General features: G+C 30.7%; 1 protein-coding gene and 2 pseudogenes across 1 annotated transcript in view; 1 reads left to right on the forward strand and 2 right to left on the reverse strand.

Annotated features, from left to right (window-relative positions):
* Nucleotides 1-4,321, reverse strand: part of LOC105199966 (target of rapamycin complex subunit lst8) — a 62,113-nt gene extending 57,792 nt beyond the window's left edge. The window contains exons 1-2 of the mRNA XM_026139058.2: nucleotides 3,788-4,321; nucleotides 3,392-3,544 (exon numbers count right to left, since the gene is read on the reverse strand). Of these exons, the coding sequence (XP_025994843.1) occupies nucleotides 3,392-3,544; nucleotides 3,788-3,913 (279 nt within the window). The 5' untranslated portion in view covers nucleotides 3,914-4,321. The remainder of the gene's footprint in view (nucleotides 1-3,391; nucleotides 3,545-3,787) is intronic.
* Nucleotides 4,322-16,089: 11,768 nt separating this feature from the next.
* LOC105205176 lies at nucleotides 16,090-17,430 on the reverse strand (annotated as a pseudogene).
* Nucleotides 17,431-18,370: 940 nt separating this feature from the next.
* Nucleotides 18,371-18,924, forward strand: LOC120358931 (annotated as a pseudogene).
* The last annotated feature ends 515 nt before the right edge of the window (nucleotides 18,925-19,439 follow it).

The following is a 19,439-nucleotide window of genomic DNA, read 5'->3' on the forward strand; positions in this document are numbered from 1 at the left end:
AGTAAAGACTCTCGAGATTAAATAATAAGAATAGGTACAAAGGCTAATAAGAATACTGCGCGGTTATTTTGGCGCGAAACTAAGTAGTCAGTTTAAGACCGAAATTGATTTAGTCATTGAATCAAACGTTTCGACTATCTTTGGTGTCATTAGTAAAGGCAAATTTACAATAAAACGCATATTTCTAAGGAACTAATTGTCTAGCCATCGTCAATCTAATATGTGGTTGTCACTACCGGTTTACTGGATCCAAAGTGCAACTTTCCAACTTGATATAGGTGATGGTTTGATCACCCTATAATTGATATTAAAAATAGTAACTTACAGGAAAGAAAAAATGATTTGAGTGATTCACCGCCAAAGATCGACGAAAACTAGCAGAGCCATGAATAAAAAGTCAACAATTATAATTATAAAATCGATATTAAGAATGCCGCAATCGCTAAGAGACGTTTCCAATAGCGCGGCATGTGACTGAGCGTTACACATAAACACAAGACGAGTGAAAGATACATTGTCAGAGTTGTAACGGGTAAGAAAACAAATAAAGGTAATGTCTGTTGTTTAGAAATAATATATACAGAAGCCAAAAAATTAAAGCTAAGATAAATATAAAAAAATATAATAATAAGTAAATTATACGTCATAAAGTAAAAAAAGAACGTATTCGATAATAAGAAAACATTTAAAAATAATATTCGCCGTTTAGAAATAATAAATAACCGCGCAGTACTCTCATTAACCTTTTTACCTATTCTTATTGTTTAATTATTTGTGTTTTTAACATAGCGGTATCCTTATTTAAAAAATCAAAGTATCCTTATTTAAAAAATATTGCTTTTATATAGAAATATAAATTTCTTTTATCATTTTTTTTCTTTTACGTAGTTAAAATTTAAAATTAAGAGAAAACAGTTAATAAGTTAAAGTTTACTTGTTAAAGTTTACTTGTTTTAAATATACCTAAATAGTTAAAATTAAAAATTAACTCACTTAAAATCAATTATCTTAAAAATTCTTAACTTTTTAACTTGACTATTTAATTTTTAACTTTTAATTAGTTACCACTTAACTCCGATAATAATAGTTTAAAATGTCTATAATTAGAACCCAATTGATATAACACATTAAAAAGTACATTTCTGTTAGGAGAATATAGTTTTAAGAAAAATATATTCTCAAATATATAATTTTCATGCATCTAAAAAAAAAATATCAAATATAAAATAACAATATCTTAAAACAAAATAGAATTTTGTAATACTATTATTAATAAATAATTTAAAATTTTATCAACTTTCTAACAAAATATACGTTTATTAAAATAAACCCACAACTTCGACCTCAGAATTAGAGCCTTTTCAAGCAAATTGATTGCAATATAAATATTAAAATAAATAAATCAAGTTACCAGTAAATTCTTGTCAAAAAATTCAGTACTAAAAACAACATACTATAAAAATTAACAAAAATGCTTATTAAACTTACATATTTTCATTGTCAAAAATGTACAAAACAATTAAACTTCGTCAACGCATTAAAAATTATAGAGAACACCAGCATAAGTTAAAAGTGTATATACCAATTGTCTGAATTGTTTGAATAAGTGTGAGTAACAGTTCTTATATTGTAAATTGAATTTGAACAGCTATTACATTGTAAATTAACTGTGAATTCTCAGTATCCTTCTGTAGGTTGTATTTTTATTGTTCTTGATAAAAAACATTTCGGCAATCTCTGTATTTGCTCTGTTTATTCATAATGTAAAATTTAAGGTAACCAATTAAACGCTTGATTATTAATAAGACGATGTTTGCTAACCAAATGGACATTTTCATGTTTCTTAACATAATTTTTATGTTCCTTAATGTGAGTTGCTAAATGTCGCTTCGTTTGTCCAATGTACAATACATCACATGTCTATTTTAATGTTTATTTTAATTGCAACCAACTTGCTTGAAAAGGACTTAAATTTAAGATCAAATCATTATGGATTTATTTTAATAAATATATTTTGCCAAAAAGTTGATAAAATTTAGAATTATTATTTTATCACTGATGACTATAAGGAATACTTCATTTGGTTAACTATTATTAATATTTATTATTAAAGCAATCATATTGTGTTCTTTTAATGGCTATTTTAACGTTAAAATACAAATATATTTTGCTGAGATTTAAAATTAAATAAGTTTAAATTATATATAAGCAAAGTTATCGTTGTTTTATATACAAGCAAGAATATAAATAAAGAATTTTTTATATAAATCAAATAAGTGCAAAGAGACATTAAAAAATGCAAAAAAGTTAATTTCCAAGAAATAAAATCTTTTCATCTTCAAATCATTCATTGTATGTCGTAATTTTTCCTGTGACACAATAGGTATGAAAATAAAGTTGTAAAATTTAATACTTGGAACTGTCATTTAAAAGAAAAAAGAAAACAAACTTGTATTTGTTCAGTTCTCATAGGATTACAATATATATTTGCTACCTGTAATTCATAACCCAAAGTTTTTAAAATATAGACTTGTTTTATGTAGAAAATCTTAATTAACTATATTCATACATAGTTAAAATTTATGTTCATATATAAAACAATGATTGTTAAATAGAAGATTATATTAGTTTTAAGAAATTAAATATATCTAAGTGGGTAAAAAAAATCAATTTTTCAATTTTTACATTTTTTTTCTAATATATTTTAAGAATATTTTCCTAAAGTTTCAACTCAAAATGTGCAAAACTAAAAAAGTTATAGCATTTTAAAGACAGATATACGCTGGATTACATGTAAATTGAAAACTTTAAACACATTTTTCTCAAAACTGTTTCACAAATTGGTTTCTCAAAATATTTCGAAAACAAATGGATAAATTAGATTCAAATTTTTTATTTATTCAGCATAAAAATACGCAGTCTTTGTCATATTTTTTTTAGATCTTAGTTTTTTCAATAGGAAAAAATTGATTTAATTTTAGATGATAATTCAGATAAGCTCTATTTTGTAAAAAAATCAGTTATGACAAAAACTAGATTTAACTGTATATTTTAAAAACATACTGTATTTTTGTGTTTTAAATGAACCCTATAGATTCTACAATGGATATTATAAACAGTTGCAACAGCTAATATACTTGATGTCAATGGTGATATCTCTTTAAGTTTTTAATATTTTTTAATTTAAAAAGTTACATTTTATTAATGAAACTATATATAAAATATTAGTATTAATAAATCCCGATTTGATACCCCCAATACATTTAGAGAAAAAAATTTATAAATATATGGCTATTTTTGGTGTCTCTATGTAAATACTAATGTGTAAACTGTTTTTTTCTATGTATTTATTTGTAAATTAAATAATATACTAAATATAATAACATAATACCTGAAAGCCCAAACTGGTAATATTTTTTGATACTCCTTCATAGTTAATGACTGGATTAGGATTATTTGAAGCTAAGTCATACATCCGTATGTGTTGATATCCAGCAGCAGCTACAACATACTTATCAGGTGTAATATCTAACGCATTGACTTGCTGTAAAACTCGTTAAGGAGACTAAAAAAAAAACACTTTTAAAACATTGTTACTAATACTACAATATGTAAAACTAAAAATGCTTCTATCGTAACAAAAATGTAAAACTATTGGTATCTTTCCATTTTATCTATACTATATATAAAACTTTTTTTAATATATATATATATACTCAATATAATTTGATACAACATAAATTAAGCAAGATATAAAAAATGTTTTTCATGCGTAAAAAAAGGATACCGAATCCGTGTGTTGACATGTACGTTGACAGACGCCTGTATGTGGTTGCCATATTTTGATAGTATGATCATAACCTCCAGTAACAAAAATCACTTGCTCATTGCTAATTGCACAATCAACAGTCATTCTCAATTTATAATCTTTTAATTTTCAAATTTAAATTGTGCAATATTATTTCAAATAAAACTCATTATGATGAAATTACGATTTCAATATTATTGTTTACATTCTTAAGAACAGAACTTTAAATAATCTCTTCTATATTCTTGGTAGTATAGTTTTCTTGATAGTATAGTTTTGATTCCAAATTCTTGTTGTATATACGCCTCCTCTTCTTCAAGTTTTTTTTTTTTTTTACTTTAGCAAAGCCGTTAACAAAGATTACTAGAAAAATCCAATCTTCTAATTCTTGCGATAATTATTCCAATCACTAAAATCGCAGAACCACGCAAAATACATGCATAAAGGTGAAATATTGAAATATATTACGGTGGGAGCTGGGAGCAGAGAGAAACCTAAGAGCGGTCACGCTTCAATTTTAGGTGCGACTTTATTTTGAGTGGACCTCTGTGATTCACGAAAAATGGACCTTGAACTACGTAGCCATTTTCCACGTCGGTAATGTCCACGTTTTCGTAGTTCTCAGCGATGCTATGTCGATATTACGGTTCTCCTCCATGCTATGTGCAGAAGTGAGAGATACGTTAGTTAGCTAGGTAGGGCTAGCTGGTTCTGTTTAGACCACTGCACAGCGATCTGAAACGTTCAAAAAGCTGGCCAAAAGTCAAAAAAGGATATGATTGGAATTCTGTATATAAAGGTTTTTGGGGTCTCCGAATTTGAAAATGAGGGTAAAAGTCAAAAATTCCAAATGGCGGATCTAAAATGGCCGACTTGTTTAATAAAAAGTTATTAGATAGTAATGTAAATTTGTATATAAGGATTTTTGGGATTACAAATATAGGATTAACAAATTCAAAACAGTTTTTACCATAACAACGCAATAGCTTCTATTTTCAAACATTGCAAAAAGTTGTATTTAAAAAACAAAATTTTAACAGACTAGGCAATATTAAAATGCATGTTGAAGTCAATCATAAGGTCAAAAAATTAAATTTAAAATGTCGCCATAAATTAAATAAAACTAAAATAAAGTAAATTAAATAAAACTAAAATAAATTAAATAAAACAGTGTATAATAAATATGACAAGTACAACGTTACAGAACTAATTTATTTTTCATTGTCAATACCCGAGTAAAAATTTCGTCAAAATCGGAGGTGAGGTATTCTGAACAATTGCCATTGATTTTTCTACATTAAATATTAATGTTGCTGTAACGTTAAAGCAACATTGAACAACTCACATAGCACGTAATAATTCTGTGATCCCTTACGGAAATGAACTATTGGAAAGCCAATAATCACTATTGACTTACAATAGTGATTATTCATTCTCTAATAGTGATTATGTAACATCTAATGATTGGATTATTCGCAATAATCTTTTCCTAATAGTTTTTGAATGAGTGATTATTGATTTCATAATGAGATTATTTACAATACTCATTCCCCAATAGTTCTTTTATGGAAAGATTATTGATTTCATAATCAGGTTATTTGGAATAATCACCAGCATACTATTTTTAATACTTAATAAATAAATGATTATTAGTCGACTATTCATAATAAACCCAAAAAGAACTGGATTGTTTTATACGTATATTAAACGCAAGTATGGTATAAAACAAGTATGGGCATAAGTATATGGCAGATATGTATAGGTAAAACGGTTTTTATACGTTAATGCAATATACGTTTATTATAATCGTTTTTATTACGTATATATAATACGTAACGTATTTTATACGTTGAAAAATGCATAAAATGCCAAAAATGTATTTACGTTTATAACACGTATAAAAATAGTATAAAATACTATCATATATTAATTAAACGTTTCTTAAATACGTTTATGATTTTTAAAAGTTGTCCCCTTAAATAACGTATCAAAAATAGGATTTAATATCCAGGTATGATATACTTTTTAAATATGTTAATAAAAGTTTAAGCGTAAATTATATTTATACGTTATTATTGCAGCAATATTTAAACGAATAATAAACATATTTTATACACATTTGGTATAGCAAATTATAGGTTTATTGAAAACGTATATTATATATGAAATAAAAAACATTTATAAATTATTTCAGAAATACCGAATACGATTAAAATCCAAGACATTCAATTATTAATAGTTATTTTACACGTAGAAACATATTGGTGCTTTCAAAAATCAAGCGATTTGCTTTGGTTTTGAGTCTCAAACATAGACTTTGTACTATGTCTATGGTTTCAAAACTTTTTCGCGACGCCAGTTTTCGCGTCTTCGCGGTTTGCGCGGCTTCCACTAGGTGGCCATGCCGCGGGGAATTTTCTCGTGAGTTGAGTGCGGCCACAGCCATTATATCTAGGCGACACCGTGACCGTCCTTTTAAATCGCACTTCAGTGAAACTTTTGTGAACTAATTGTTGTAACCTCGAGACGAATTTCGCTCTCGTTTTTTTTCAAATGTGATGTGTATGTGGTTCGCTGTTCCACATAAAATTTTATATTTTTACATGCAAAAATAACAATTTGTATTGTTATTAAATCTTGTACATAAATGTTTAATTCAAATTTAATCTTTATTTAATCCTTTTGAACAAAGAAGAAGAAATATTTTTTTGGAAACTATAATTTATTACGTTTAATTATTGATTTATCAATACATATTTTACATAAATCGTAGTGACTATTGGGCTCAAATAATTTTTCAATAGTTCTGTGTAATAGTTTGTCCCAATAATCCGCAAAAAAACTATGACGAATAATCCAATAATTTTATTAATAGCTTTACTAATAGTTACAATAGTCCATTTCCGTAAGGGATATCAGAGAAATATTGCAATATCACAGAAATATTACATATTATTGTGAAATATCACAGAAATATTATTGTAATATTACACAATGATAATGATATTAAAATATTTCAGTGATATCACAGGAATATCACAAAAATATTACTGTGATATGACAAAGTGATAATAACATTAAAATATTCCAGTGATATCATTGCAATATATTGTTGCAATATTTAATCCCAAAAAAACAAGGTAATGTCAAATGACGTTTCTATTATGTTTTATTAATGCAACGACACTACCTTTTCGATTAATTTTAATATTTTCATTATCAATAATATTTTTGATAATTTCGGTATCCTATAGAAGAAATCAACTTACAAATAAAATAATAATGTCTTTGCCCTTTTGTGGAATAAAAGTGAAAGTTAAGAAAAAGAATTAATTAACTTTAGTATTAGTTTAGATATTTACTTAGTTTGTCCCTTAAACTGTATATATAAACTAATGTACGCTCTTCTATTTAATCTATTAATTTAATTATCGCTTTACGACTTGATCAATAATGATTTTATTAAAAAATTACAGAAAAACTTTTGTATTTGTCTTATTGCCATTTATAATTTTTACAGGAGCACAAAAATCGATTTTAATTTTTAAAAATTTTTATCATGAGAAATTTTTTTAAAGAAAATGTTTACAAAAAGTTTTGTCATTTATTATTTACTTGGCAATAAATATTTTAAGGTATATTTAGAAGTTTTTGAAAAAAAAAGTACATTTTTACGTCGTTTAATATTTACTGAATACATTATTTTGTAAAATAGTTTATTCATTAATATTGATTAGATTATTATACATCACAGTAAAAGGTTTTTCAAGTTAAATTAAATATTAAATTTCCAACAAATTTTTCTTTAGACTTCACTTTTTTCTTCAATCTATTAAGAAATATGATTATATATACGAGGTGCGATCAAAAAGTAAGGTGACTTTTTGAATTTCGGGCGCTCTGTACACTCTAATTTCAAAATTTTTTTTTTGTGTTGGTACACTCATCACGATCATATGTTCACAGTTTTGACTATATAGCATGTGTTGTTTTTATGTGAGAGGCATAAAGGTTAGACTCGTGTTTGCGTGCTCGGCGATTTTTTGCTGTTGAAAATAATGGAGCAGAGAGTTTGTATTAATTTTTGTATAAAAAATGGTATTAAGTGTTCAAAAACTCTTGAAATGTTGACAGTGGCGTACGGTGAGTCAAGTTTGAGCAAAAAAAATGTTTATAAATGGTATAAGTTATTCCAAGAGGGCCGAGAAAATGTTAACGATGAACCTCGCTCTGGACGCCCCAGCACGTCAAAAACCGACGAAAATGTTCAGGAAGTGAAAGAAATTGTGTTGAAAAATCGTCGAATCACGATTAGAGAAATAGCTGATGATCTTAACATATCGTTTGGCTCATGCCAATCAATTTTAACGGATGTTTTGGGTATGACACGTGTGTCAGCGAAATTCGTTCCAAAACTGCTTAATTTTGATCAGAAGCAGCGTCGCATGAACATCGCTCAAGACATGTTGAACGACGTCAATGATGTTCCTGATCTGCTCAAAAGGGTTATAACTGGTGACGAAACATGGGTATATGGTTATGACGTCGAAACCAAAGCCCAATCATCCCAGTGGAAGAGCCCAGGAGAGCCAAGACCGAAAAAGGCACGCCAAGTTCGTTCGAATGTGAAGATTTTGCTCACAGTTTTCTTTGATTACCATGGCGTTGTGCATCAAGAATTCCTACCACAAGGTCGTACGGTAAACAAGGAGTATTACCTAGAGGTTATACGGCGTTTGCGTGAATCAATAAGAAAAAAACGTCCGGAAGTGTGGAAAGAAAATTCATGGATTCTGCACCATGATAATGCACCTGCGCACACGTCGTTACTAGTGAGTACTTTTTTGGCCAAAAACAATACTATCATCATACCTCAGCCACCGTATTCACCAGACTTGGACCCCTGCGACATTTTCCTCTTCCCAAAATTGAAAAGGCCTATGAAAGGACGAAGATTTGCGACGATTGAAGAGATTAAGGCTGCATCGCTGGAGGAACTCAAGGCAATACCCAAAAGTGCATTTCAGAAATGTTTTGACGACTGGAAAAAGCGCTGGCACAAAGGCATTGTATCAGAGGGGGATTATTTTGAAGGGGATAACATAATTTTGGATGAATAAATGAATATTTTTTTATAAAAATGAAAAGTCACCTTACTTTTTGATCACACCTCGTATTCCATCATTAATTAGGTATTTTACAACGTTCATTAATTATATGTATGTATATAATGTTGCGGCTTGATCACCGACCGTCACAAAAGACTAAACAAGCGAGCGCGTGCATAGCTATGCGGTCCTGCCGTGTGTATAAGACTCCACGCAAACAAGTGAGTGTTGGCTCCACCGCCAGGTGGCCGCGCCGCTGCCCACGCAACACAAGGACGTCCTTTAGATGTCCAATGGACGTCGTGGTCGGACATGTCTTGACGTCCAGATGACATACTAATTGTGTCTTGTAGACGTCTTGGAAACGTCCTTCGGACGTACAATGTGCGGCCTTCTGACGTCAAATGGACGTCATTAGGACGTCTCAGCAAGACATAAAAAGGACTTTTATGGACGTTGTTTGGACATTGTTTTATATTGCGCGATTAGGACTTTATTTAGTAAAAAATGATATTTATTAGTAAAAGTAGTATTAACCCTGCCGAAAATGTGCGATTTAAACCGATTAAAAAAAAAGTAATCCGAATCAATCGAGATTTCTGCACCGAAAATATGGTGTAAAGACAGATTGAAAATATTATAAAATCGGAACCCATATAGATTTATTAAAACAGAATACATTAACATAAAATGTTATAAATGTTTAATTTACAAAAAAATATTTCTTGTATCCTTTTCGTTGAAAAAGACTAAAAAAAGATTAAATTTGAATTAAATATTTAATTTTTGTATAAGATTAAATAACAATACAAATTGTTATTTACATGTAAAAATTATAAAAATTTATGTGGAACAGCGTTCCATACACACGTTACATTTGAAAAGACTGAGCGAGTATTCGTCTCAAGGTTACAACAAACAGCTCCTAAAAGTCTTACTGAAGTTATGAGCTGGGGAGTCGGCTGCGGTGGCGCCTAGATATAACGCCCGTGGCCGCATTCGACTCACGAGAAGATCTCTCGCGGCGTGGCCGCCTAGCGGTGGTGCCAGCACTCACTTGTTAAATTCATTTCAATCCGAAATTACAGGGTTTCATAAATTATAATTAAATCGAATTTTAATGTATACATGTATTTGATTCACAGAATCATGTGAACAGATATGATTCTGTAAATCAAATATATATACCTTGCTGCTAGATGTATAATTACTTTCTTTATATTTTAAGTTCACGTTCTAAAACGTTTTTTCCGAGAAAAATTTTACTTGATATAATATACGTTATTATTTATTTATATTTTGAGTAAGATTTTCCTCACAAATAAAATAGCCATTAAATAGCATATTAAATTAATCGTTATAGTATTATACATATGTATTAAATATTACATAATTTAAATATTATATATAATGAAATATTAAATATTAACGAATAATATATTTTATTAAAAAGCTATATACTGTATATTAAAGCTTCTCATATTATCAAAATTTGTAGTTTATGTTTATATATGGTTAAATATATCTTTTGTTAAATATTTTTTAACACGAAAAATTATCTTTATAATTTTATAATGTATAAAATTCTTGTGTTATAATAATAATGATAATGATGATAATAATAAAAATACTCAACTTCGTTGACATATATGTATATAGCGGACCTTTTCGGAACGTACCATCAATATCTGCTAGACATTTAAAGGACGTCCTTAGAACATCTTCAAAATGTCTTATTTAATATAAAGAACAACGCAATTTTCGAATGCATATTTATTATGTATGTATACATAATATGTTAAATATTACGAATCATCCCAAATATGTCCTGCGGATGTCCTACAAACGTCATACTGCAGCTATGATAAACCAGAATGTCCTTCGGACGTCTTTGGAACGTCCTATGGACGTACGAGGTACTAGGACATTACAAGGACTTTTGTGGACATGTATTGGACGTCCGGGGACGTCCATGTGTTGTGTGGGGTATGTCTAAATACACGTATTTCAATATTTGAAAAGGAGGTAAAGCAAGAAATGCAAACATTTATCTTTCATATCATAGAATTTTGGCAGCAAAAATACAATGTTATCCTTCCAATAATTTCATAAAAGTAACGGAATCGTCAGGTGAAATTTCCCTCACAACACATGGACGTCCCCGGACGTCTGATACATACACAAAAGTTCTTGTAATGTCCCAGTATCTCGTACGTCCATAGGACGTTCCAAGAACATCCGAAGAACATCCTGGTTTATCACAGCTGCAGTATGACGTTTGTAGGATGTCCGCAGGACATTTGGGATGATTCGTAATATCTAACATATTATGTATATTAAACATGTTCCCGACATACATAACAAATATGCATTTGAAAATTGCAAAATCGTTGTTCTTTGTACTAAATAACCCAGTAAGTAAACAAACATTTCTCTGATGTTATTACAACGTTATTTAATAATATGTAACGTTTCCAAATATGTTATATTTAATGTTGTAATCAACATCAATATGAACAAACTTTGACATTGATTTAGAGGTTTCTGTAACGTTGAAGTAATAATTACAATTATAATAACATTTTGCTAATGTTTATTATATAACATTACCCATACAGCACACTAATATTGTATCAACATCTCAACAATATTTAAAGTAAATATTAATGTAAATATTTTTCTGAAATGTAAATATTAATATAGTTACATCACATAATTCCAACACAAAACATTATTTTCGTAATATTTTAGAAACATTTTTTGCAAAAAAAATCTCGGGAATTTCTCGTGGAAATTTCCAAGTAGCCACCCATCCAAGTTGTGACCGCGGTGAATGTTACTTGACTTCTGCAACTACTGCGAACTGGATCCCTCGTGATGATCTGTGAACACTTTATATACCCGCTAAACATGAAACCTTCAGGGAACGTTACGTTTTGACCCTAATTTAGTGAATTTGTAACGTTTTATATGTACAGATAATTAACAGATCCTGTAACGTTTAAAAGTAACATTTTACTTGCGTTAGTTCGTGGAACGTGTCAGAAACATTGCATTTTTACCTTAAATGTGATCTTTTGGAACGTCACAAAATAAACGTTTTGTGACGTAACAGTAACGTTTAATATAAGCCGTTTTTTTTTGCAACCTTAAAAACATTACCTTAACGTTACATGTACGATGTTTGTGAAACATTTATTTCGCTACGTTTCTTCAATGTTTTTTTTGAAACATTAATTTTTACACATTCAAAAACATCACAGCAACGTAGCATATGCGACATTTTTAACTTTGACATACTTTCCTAACCTGCATTAACGTTGTTACATCACTCAAAGGTTTAAATTTATTAACTACTCTATAGCAGCAATAATGTATTGTATTAAGACAGTCTTGAAATAAGAGTCGACTATAAATACCGGCCTTTGAGTCAATAATTATATTGTATTATACATTTAAGAAATAAATTTTTGAAAAAGTTTGTTTTAATTTTTAATCACGTATTATATATTTTTATTAAATATTTTTTAAGTATTTTTTTTTATAAAATACTTGTTTAAGAAAATTATTTCAATAAACATTTTTCAAATGTTTATTTAATATTTATTTATTGTGTATTATTGTGTATTCAACATTTAAACTATTTATATTTCAATTATTATTTATTTTAAAACATTTTTAAAAAAGTTTAAATTTTAATTTATTTTACAGAATTATTTGGAATAACGATTTAAAATAAAACAATAAGAATTTTTTTATATTTAATTTAATTATTGTACTATGTTGTTTTTTTTTGTATTCTTATTTAAACGAATATAACAGAAAAGTTCAGATGCTTATTTGTAAAAATCAGTAAAAAAACTGTATTCTTATATATGTTTATATAACTAATATGTTTTAATTATATGTGTTTCACCTTTTTAATAACGTATATTTACCTGATCTATCAGCGATATACATGTATTAACGCAAAGTGTTCAGGGATCATCGCTAGAGATCAGTTTGCAGCGATCATGGAGGTCAAGCAACGTTTACCGGAGTCGCGACTTGGATGGGTGACCACTTGAAACTTCCGAAAAAAATTCTTAAAAAAAAACTTCTGCGAAGCTGGCATCTCCACAATTTAAAAAATTAGGAATAGAATTCTAATTTCTCACAGAAAAAATAATTCTCTTTTGATTTAAAAAACATATTTAAAATATTTTTACTTGCTTGGGTAACGTTTCCCTAACATTGTATTGCAAGTTTTAAAAACGTCGCAGAAACGTTGGAAATGTGATGTCGCATATGTAAGGTAATTGAATCGGAACATTTTTGGTTGCTTAAACGTTACCGAAACGTTTATGCGACAAAACGCAAAACGTCGCACGGCTATAACGCAACGTTACAGAAACGTCGTTGCAACATGATTTTGTTTAGCGGATTTATGCATATGTTATTTATGCGTGCAATTATGCAAGTTTGTCTGAAAAGGCCCTTAATAAATTCATGAAGAATTACGTCACAATTTAAAAATTAATATGCAAAACAGCACGGTTTGCTTGATTTGTGCTGCGTCAACGTAACGTCAGACCTTGTCAGTACGGGGTGCTCGATTTGTGATGTCAGTTTGCCGTCAGATTATGTTACGCAGGTTATGCTTGAATTGTGCTGTCAATCTGATGTCACGTTCTCTTAGCACGGGGTGCTCGATTGGTGCTAACAATCTGCCGTCAGGTTGTGTTGTGCAGGTCTTGCTCTAATTCTGTCGCATATCTGACATAAGCTGCTGGCAGCACGGCGTGTTCGCGTGGTGCTGCCAGTCTGCTGTTAGATTGTCGCGTAGATCTGGCTCGTTTTTTGCCGCCAATCTGACGTCAGATCTTGTCAGCACGCGGTGCTCAATTTCTGTTGCCAATCTGCCGTTAGATTGTGTTGCGCAGGTTATACTTGATTTCTGCCGCCAATCTGACAACAGTCCTGTCAACACTATGTGCTCGATTTATGCTGAAATTAAATGCCAACAGTTTCTGTCCAATTTCTGACAGCAGTTTGCTGACACCGCAAATATTGCAGAGTCTGTGTGAAATCTGTTGCCTTTCTGGTAACAGAAAGTGATAGCAGACTCTCCGAATAATCTGTTTGTTCACGTTTGGCTGACGGGGTAAATATGATACCATTTAAGTATTATATATAATAAAATATTAAATATTAACGAATAATATAATTTATTAAAAATCTGTATACTGTATATTAAAGCTTATGATATTATCAAAATTTATATGTTATGTTTATATATGGTTAAATATATTTTTTGTTAAATATTTTTTAACGCAAAAAATTATCTTTATAATTTTATAAATTATAAAATCCTTGTTATAATAATAATGATAATGATGATAATAATAAAAATACTTAACTTTGTTGACATATATGTATATAACAGACCTTTTCGGAACGTACCACCGATATCTTCTGGACATTTAATGGACGTCCTTAGTCCTTAAAACATCTTCGAAATGTCTTCCCAGTAAGCAAGGAACATTAAATAAACGTTTTGAAACATTGATTTCTTGTGACTTTTATCAACATTCTTATATAATATTGTATACATGTTTTTAAAGCATTATCTAATAATGTGATAATTCCGAATGTTTAAAAAACGTTTCAATAATGTTGTTCTAAATATTTGTTCAACGTTTTTATATAATGTTATAAAAACGTTTTTAAGACATTACATAAATAATGTGATATTTCCAAATGTTTAAGAAACGTTTTAATAATACTATTCTTAATGTTTTTTCAACGTTCTTATATAATATTGCATTTTTGAATCGTTGCTTTGCAATAAAATTGTATAACCATTTATAACCATCAATAAAATCGCGGTTGATAACGACGGATAAATGCATGCTGTGCGATAGTAAAGTGTGTGTTTCTTTGAACGGATTTCAGTTGTCGAAAAATTGTTCAACAGTGTTCGATAATAAAAAATTAAGAAAGTTATTAATAAAATCAGTCAACCATTTATTATCATCGAGTAAACGCGTGTGATAAAATAAAATACATTGTTTCATCTTTTCTACATATATTCATTTAATCTATAGTTATACAAGCGTATTAATATAGCACAAGTATACGATTAGCTCAGTGTTAGCGTATTAGGCTATTGTCCCGAAATTTTAGGTTCGAATCCCGCTGGCGCTAATGCGTTTTTAAAAATTGTAAAATAATGCGTAATCGTAATTAGTAAAATAAAATATATGCAAATTAGATTAACCTATAATAAAAATAAGAATAATATCTGCAAGAAAACTAAAAGAAAACTTTTTTATAATAAAAATTTTTGAAAATTTTAAATAAAAATGCTTGATTTTTGCTGCCAGCGTGACGTCAGAACTTGTCAGCACGGCGTGCTCGATTTGTGCTAGCAGTCTGCCGTCAAATTGTGTTGCGCATGTCATTTGAACTCTGCCGCCTATCTGGCGTCACGTGCTGGCAGCACGGCGTGCTCGTCTGGTGCTGTCATTCTGCTGACATAAAATATCAACAGATTCTGTTAACAGAACGTAAGCAGCATAATTTGAGATCAGTTGAGTTCAGTCTGTCAACACGTCGTGATCGAATCTCCCGCCAGCCTGTCGACACAGTGCTAACATTTTGCTGACTGGGTAATACATATGTATAATACTATAACGATTAATTTAATATGCCCCTAATAGCACAAGATATCCTCAGGATGATCCTAAATCCGTCCTAAATGTCCTGGGATGTGAATGGGACGGGTTTAGGGCATTATAACATCCCAGGACTTCCCATGGGCATCCTAAGAACATCCCAAAAACACCTTTAGGGCGTCCTCGGAACATCCCATGGTCGTCCTTAAGACATCCTTTGGACGCCCCTAGGAGGTTTGTACAGGAGGTATAGATTATAAACACGTCCAACACATAATTTTAGCATATACTAACCAATGCAACGCACAAACGGGATCCGTGGGCTGTCGGTGCGTGATAACCATTTATGAATTTTTTTAAAATACAGAATTATGCATTGAAAAAAATAATTTCAGGATATTTGAGGATTACTTTAGGATGTTTGAGGATTATACAGAACCATTAAAATTATTCTTACAAAATACATATTAAATAAAATAGGTAGTGACAAGCTCGTGTCAATGAGTAAACAAGAAAGTTAAGACAAATAGGCCTATAACGGGCAGGTTTATTCAAAATAGGATTAATACATATAAATTATTATAATCAAACGAAGAGTCAAAAATTCCTTTAAACATTATTAATACATAAATCAAACGCGTTTCGTGCTACACAGAGCCTTCATCAGTGAAAAACATTTTCTTATAAAAAACAAACGAGAAACCGCAAATAAAAATAGATAAATTAAATAATAATATCGCGAATTACAGGAGCCTCATGTGAGCCTTCGATCCAAGAAGTGAACACGCAGTTAGAATAAATAAATAAAAATGTGAGTAAATAACAAAATATAAATATAAATAAAAGTGAAAAGAGTTATGACAGATTAAACAAAAATGCTGTGACGGTGTCTTGTTTTTATTGTGTCCAAGTTCTACGTTGATAGGCGAGAATGTAAGGAAGTCCGATGTGAAAAATAATTTCCTTGTCAATAACGATTATTGTAAGATGGTCAGATTTTCAGTCACAGATGAAGGGAAAAGAAATAAACGGAAAGATGCGTGCTCTTCTTGGATCGTATCTCACGAATAGATGTTGTGCTTGTGACTTTCAGTGAGAGACTACATACATATTGTTGTATCACAATCAAAAACTTTTACTTACACATGAATCATAAAGTTCAATTTGCAAACGAAAATTTCGTGATAACATCATTCGCAAACGCGTGCGTCGCTCTGATTTCACAACACGGGCAATCGGTCTCTTTCACGAGTCTGTTTGCGAAAATGGTAGTGATCGCGAAAAGATTTTCCTCTGTCTTCAACGAACATCCATTGATACCGATATACAAGCTTAATTGTAGTATGGAATTCGCATCTTTAGGATTACCATCGAAGGAGTGCACGACGCCCGCCGTCAATTCGTTTTTGTGCTTCATCAGGATTTACATGAAGTCGTCACTGGCGTTGCGACAGTGCAGGAACATTAGTAGCATTAACGTCGAGCACAACAATTGCAGCTCGAAATACTTCTTCTGGGTCTCCTTAGGACAGAAATTCAACCTGTCGTAATCCAAGTCCATCTCGCCGATCGCGACGATCTTGTCCTTGTTATTTAACGACAGGTCCGACAACGACTTCAGGTACTCCTCTGGATTGTCGCATTCCTCATATTTATTGCATCGCGTCGGATGACAACCGACCGTCGAATACAGCCTGTCATCAATTCGCGCTACTCCAAGAACCTACTTGCTATTTTTCTACGCTACCAGCGTGATGATGATCTTCGAGAGGTTGTTCTTCCAACTTCGCTCTAAAATAATCTTGTCTAAATCCGGCTGATGCTTCTGGGACCCGTAATAGATATCGAATAGAATATATCAAAAATAACATCAAACAACATGAATATTTGGCTTAATCCGATAAACTAGCGTCATCTTGGTCATCTTGTTCCGAAACTTAACAGGCACTGAAATAATTTGTTCAGTTGCGTCGGGGAAATAAATTCGTACAGCACCTATAACACGTTAATATACAATAATATTTAAAAGTAACATATATTTATAGTTATGTAAGGTATTTTATATATATTGAACATATAAACAATAAGTACATTATTATTTTATAAAAATAATATGATGTAGTTATTGTCTATCTCTTTCTAACATATATAATAAAAAATACCATATATAACTATTTGATCCCTATTGAAAACGCGCTTATAAAAATGTTTGCACACTTTTTTATCATTCTATCCTTGTTTTATGTCTAATGAACAGTTAAGATTACTGAATACAAATCTTATTGTATTAGTTTAAGTAAATATTGGTTTAACTTACCAATTATAATACTTCTTAAATGCAAATCAAAGAAGGAACGTTTTTTTTCCCACCAACGTAACTAAATAAGCTTGCAACTGGATCACTTAAAATACCTTACATAACTATAAATATATGTTACTTTTAAATATTATTGTATATTAACGTGTTATAGGTGCTGTACGAATTTATTTCCCCGACGCAACTGAACAAATTATTTCAGTGCCTGTTAAGTCTTGGTTAAGACATGCATCAGAACGTAACGAAAGAAAGTAAGTTCCTTTTTTCATTTCTACGTGAATAAAACGTTATGTAAAGTATTATTTAAAAATGTATAAAAATATATAATAATGTCATTGTTGTTAAATTTTAATTAGTATAAATTCTTTTAGTGTGAATAAAATGAAAAATGTGGAACATGTTTCGGAACAAGATGACCAAGATGACGCTAGTTTATCGGATTAAGCCAAATATTCATGTTGTTTGATGTTATTTTTGATATATTCTATTCGATATCTATTACGGGTCCCAGAAGCATCAGCCGGATTTAGACAAGATTATTTTAGAGCGAAGTTGGAAGAACAACCTCTCGAAGATCATCATCACGCTGGTAGCGTAGAAAAATAGCAAGTAGGTTCTTGGAGTAGCGCGAATTGATGACAGGCTGTATTCGACGGTCGGTTGTCATCCGACGCGATGCAATAAATATGAGGAATGCGACAATCCAGAGGAGTACCTGAAGTCGTTGTCGGACCTGTCGTTAAATAACAAGGACAAGATCGTCGCGATCGGCGAGATGGACTTGGATTACGACAGGTTGAATTTCTGTCCTAAGGAGACCCAGAAGAAGTATTTCGAGCTGCAATTGTTGTGCTCGACGTTAGAGCTACCAATGTTCCTGCACTGCCAGCGACGACTTCGTTCGAATCCTAAGGAAGCACTAAAGCGAATTGACGCCTGTTGTTGTGCACTCCTTCGATGATAATCCTGAAGATGCGAATTTTATACTACAAGTAAGCTTGTATTTAAATAATAAAGATTAAGATTGAGATACAATATGTGTATTTTTAAAAAATAATTTTAATGGCCTGTAATAATCATCAAATATCCTAAAATAATCCTCGAACATCCTGAAGTAATCCTTAATTATCCTGAAATAATCCCGAAATATCCTGAAATAATCCCGAAATATCCTGAAATAATCCCGAAATATCCTGAAATAATCCTCGTAAATCCTGAAATAATCCTGAAATAATCCTGAACGGTCCTGAAGTGTACATGAAATAGGTAGGTATGTCCCAATGATTACTACAGGACGTCCTGGGGACGCCTGATTGAAATGTCCACGGGATGTCTATGGGAAATTGTGAGGCGCAACTTAGATAGTCCTCGGGACGGCCTGTGGACGTCGTAGGATTATAACAGGTACTCCCTACGATATCTTGCTCAACGTAACAGGACGTCCTTAGGACGTCCCGCGGACGTCCTTGTGCTGATAGGGGCTATTTAATGGCCATTTTATTTATGAGGAAAGTTCTACTCAAAATATAAATAAATAATAACGTATATTA

Source organism: Solenopsis invicta, chromosome 11 (assembly GCF_016802725.1).
Source record: "Solenopsis invicta isolate M01_SB chromosome 11, UNIL_Sinv_3.0, whole genome shotgun sequence".
Taxonomy (NCBI): Eukaryota; Metazoa; Arthropoda; class Insecta; order Hymenoptera; family Formicidae; genus Solenopsis; species Solenopsis invicta.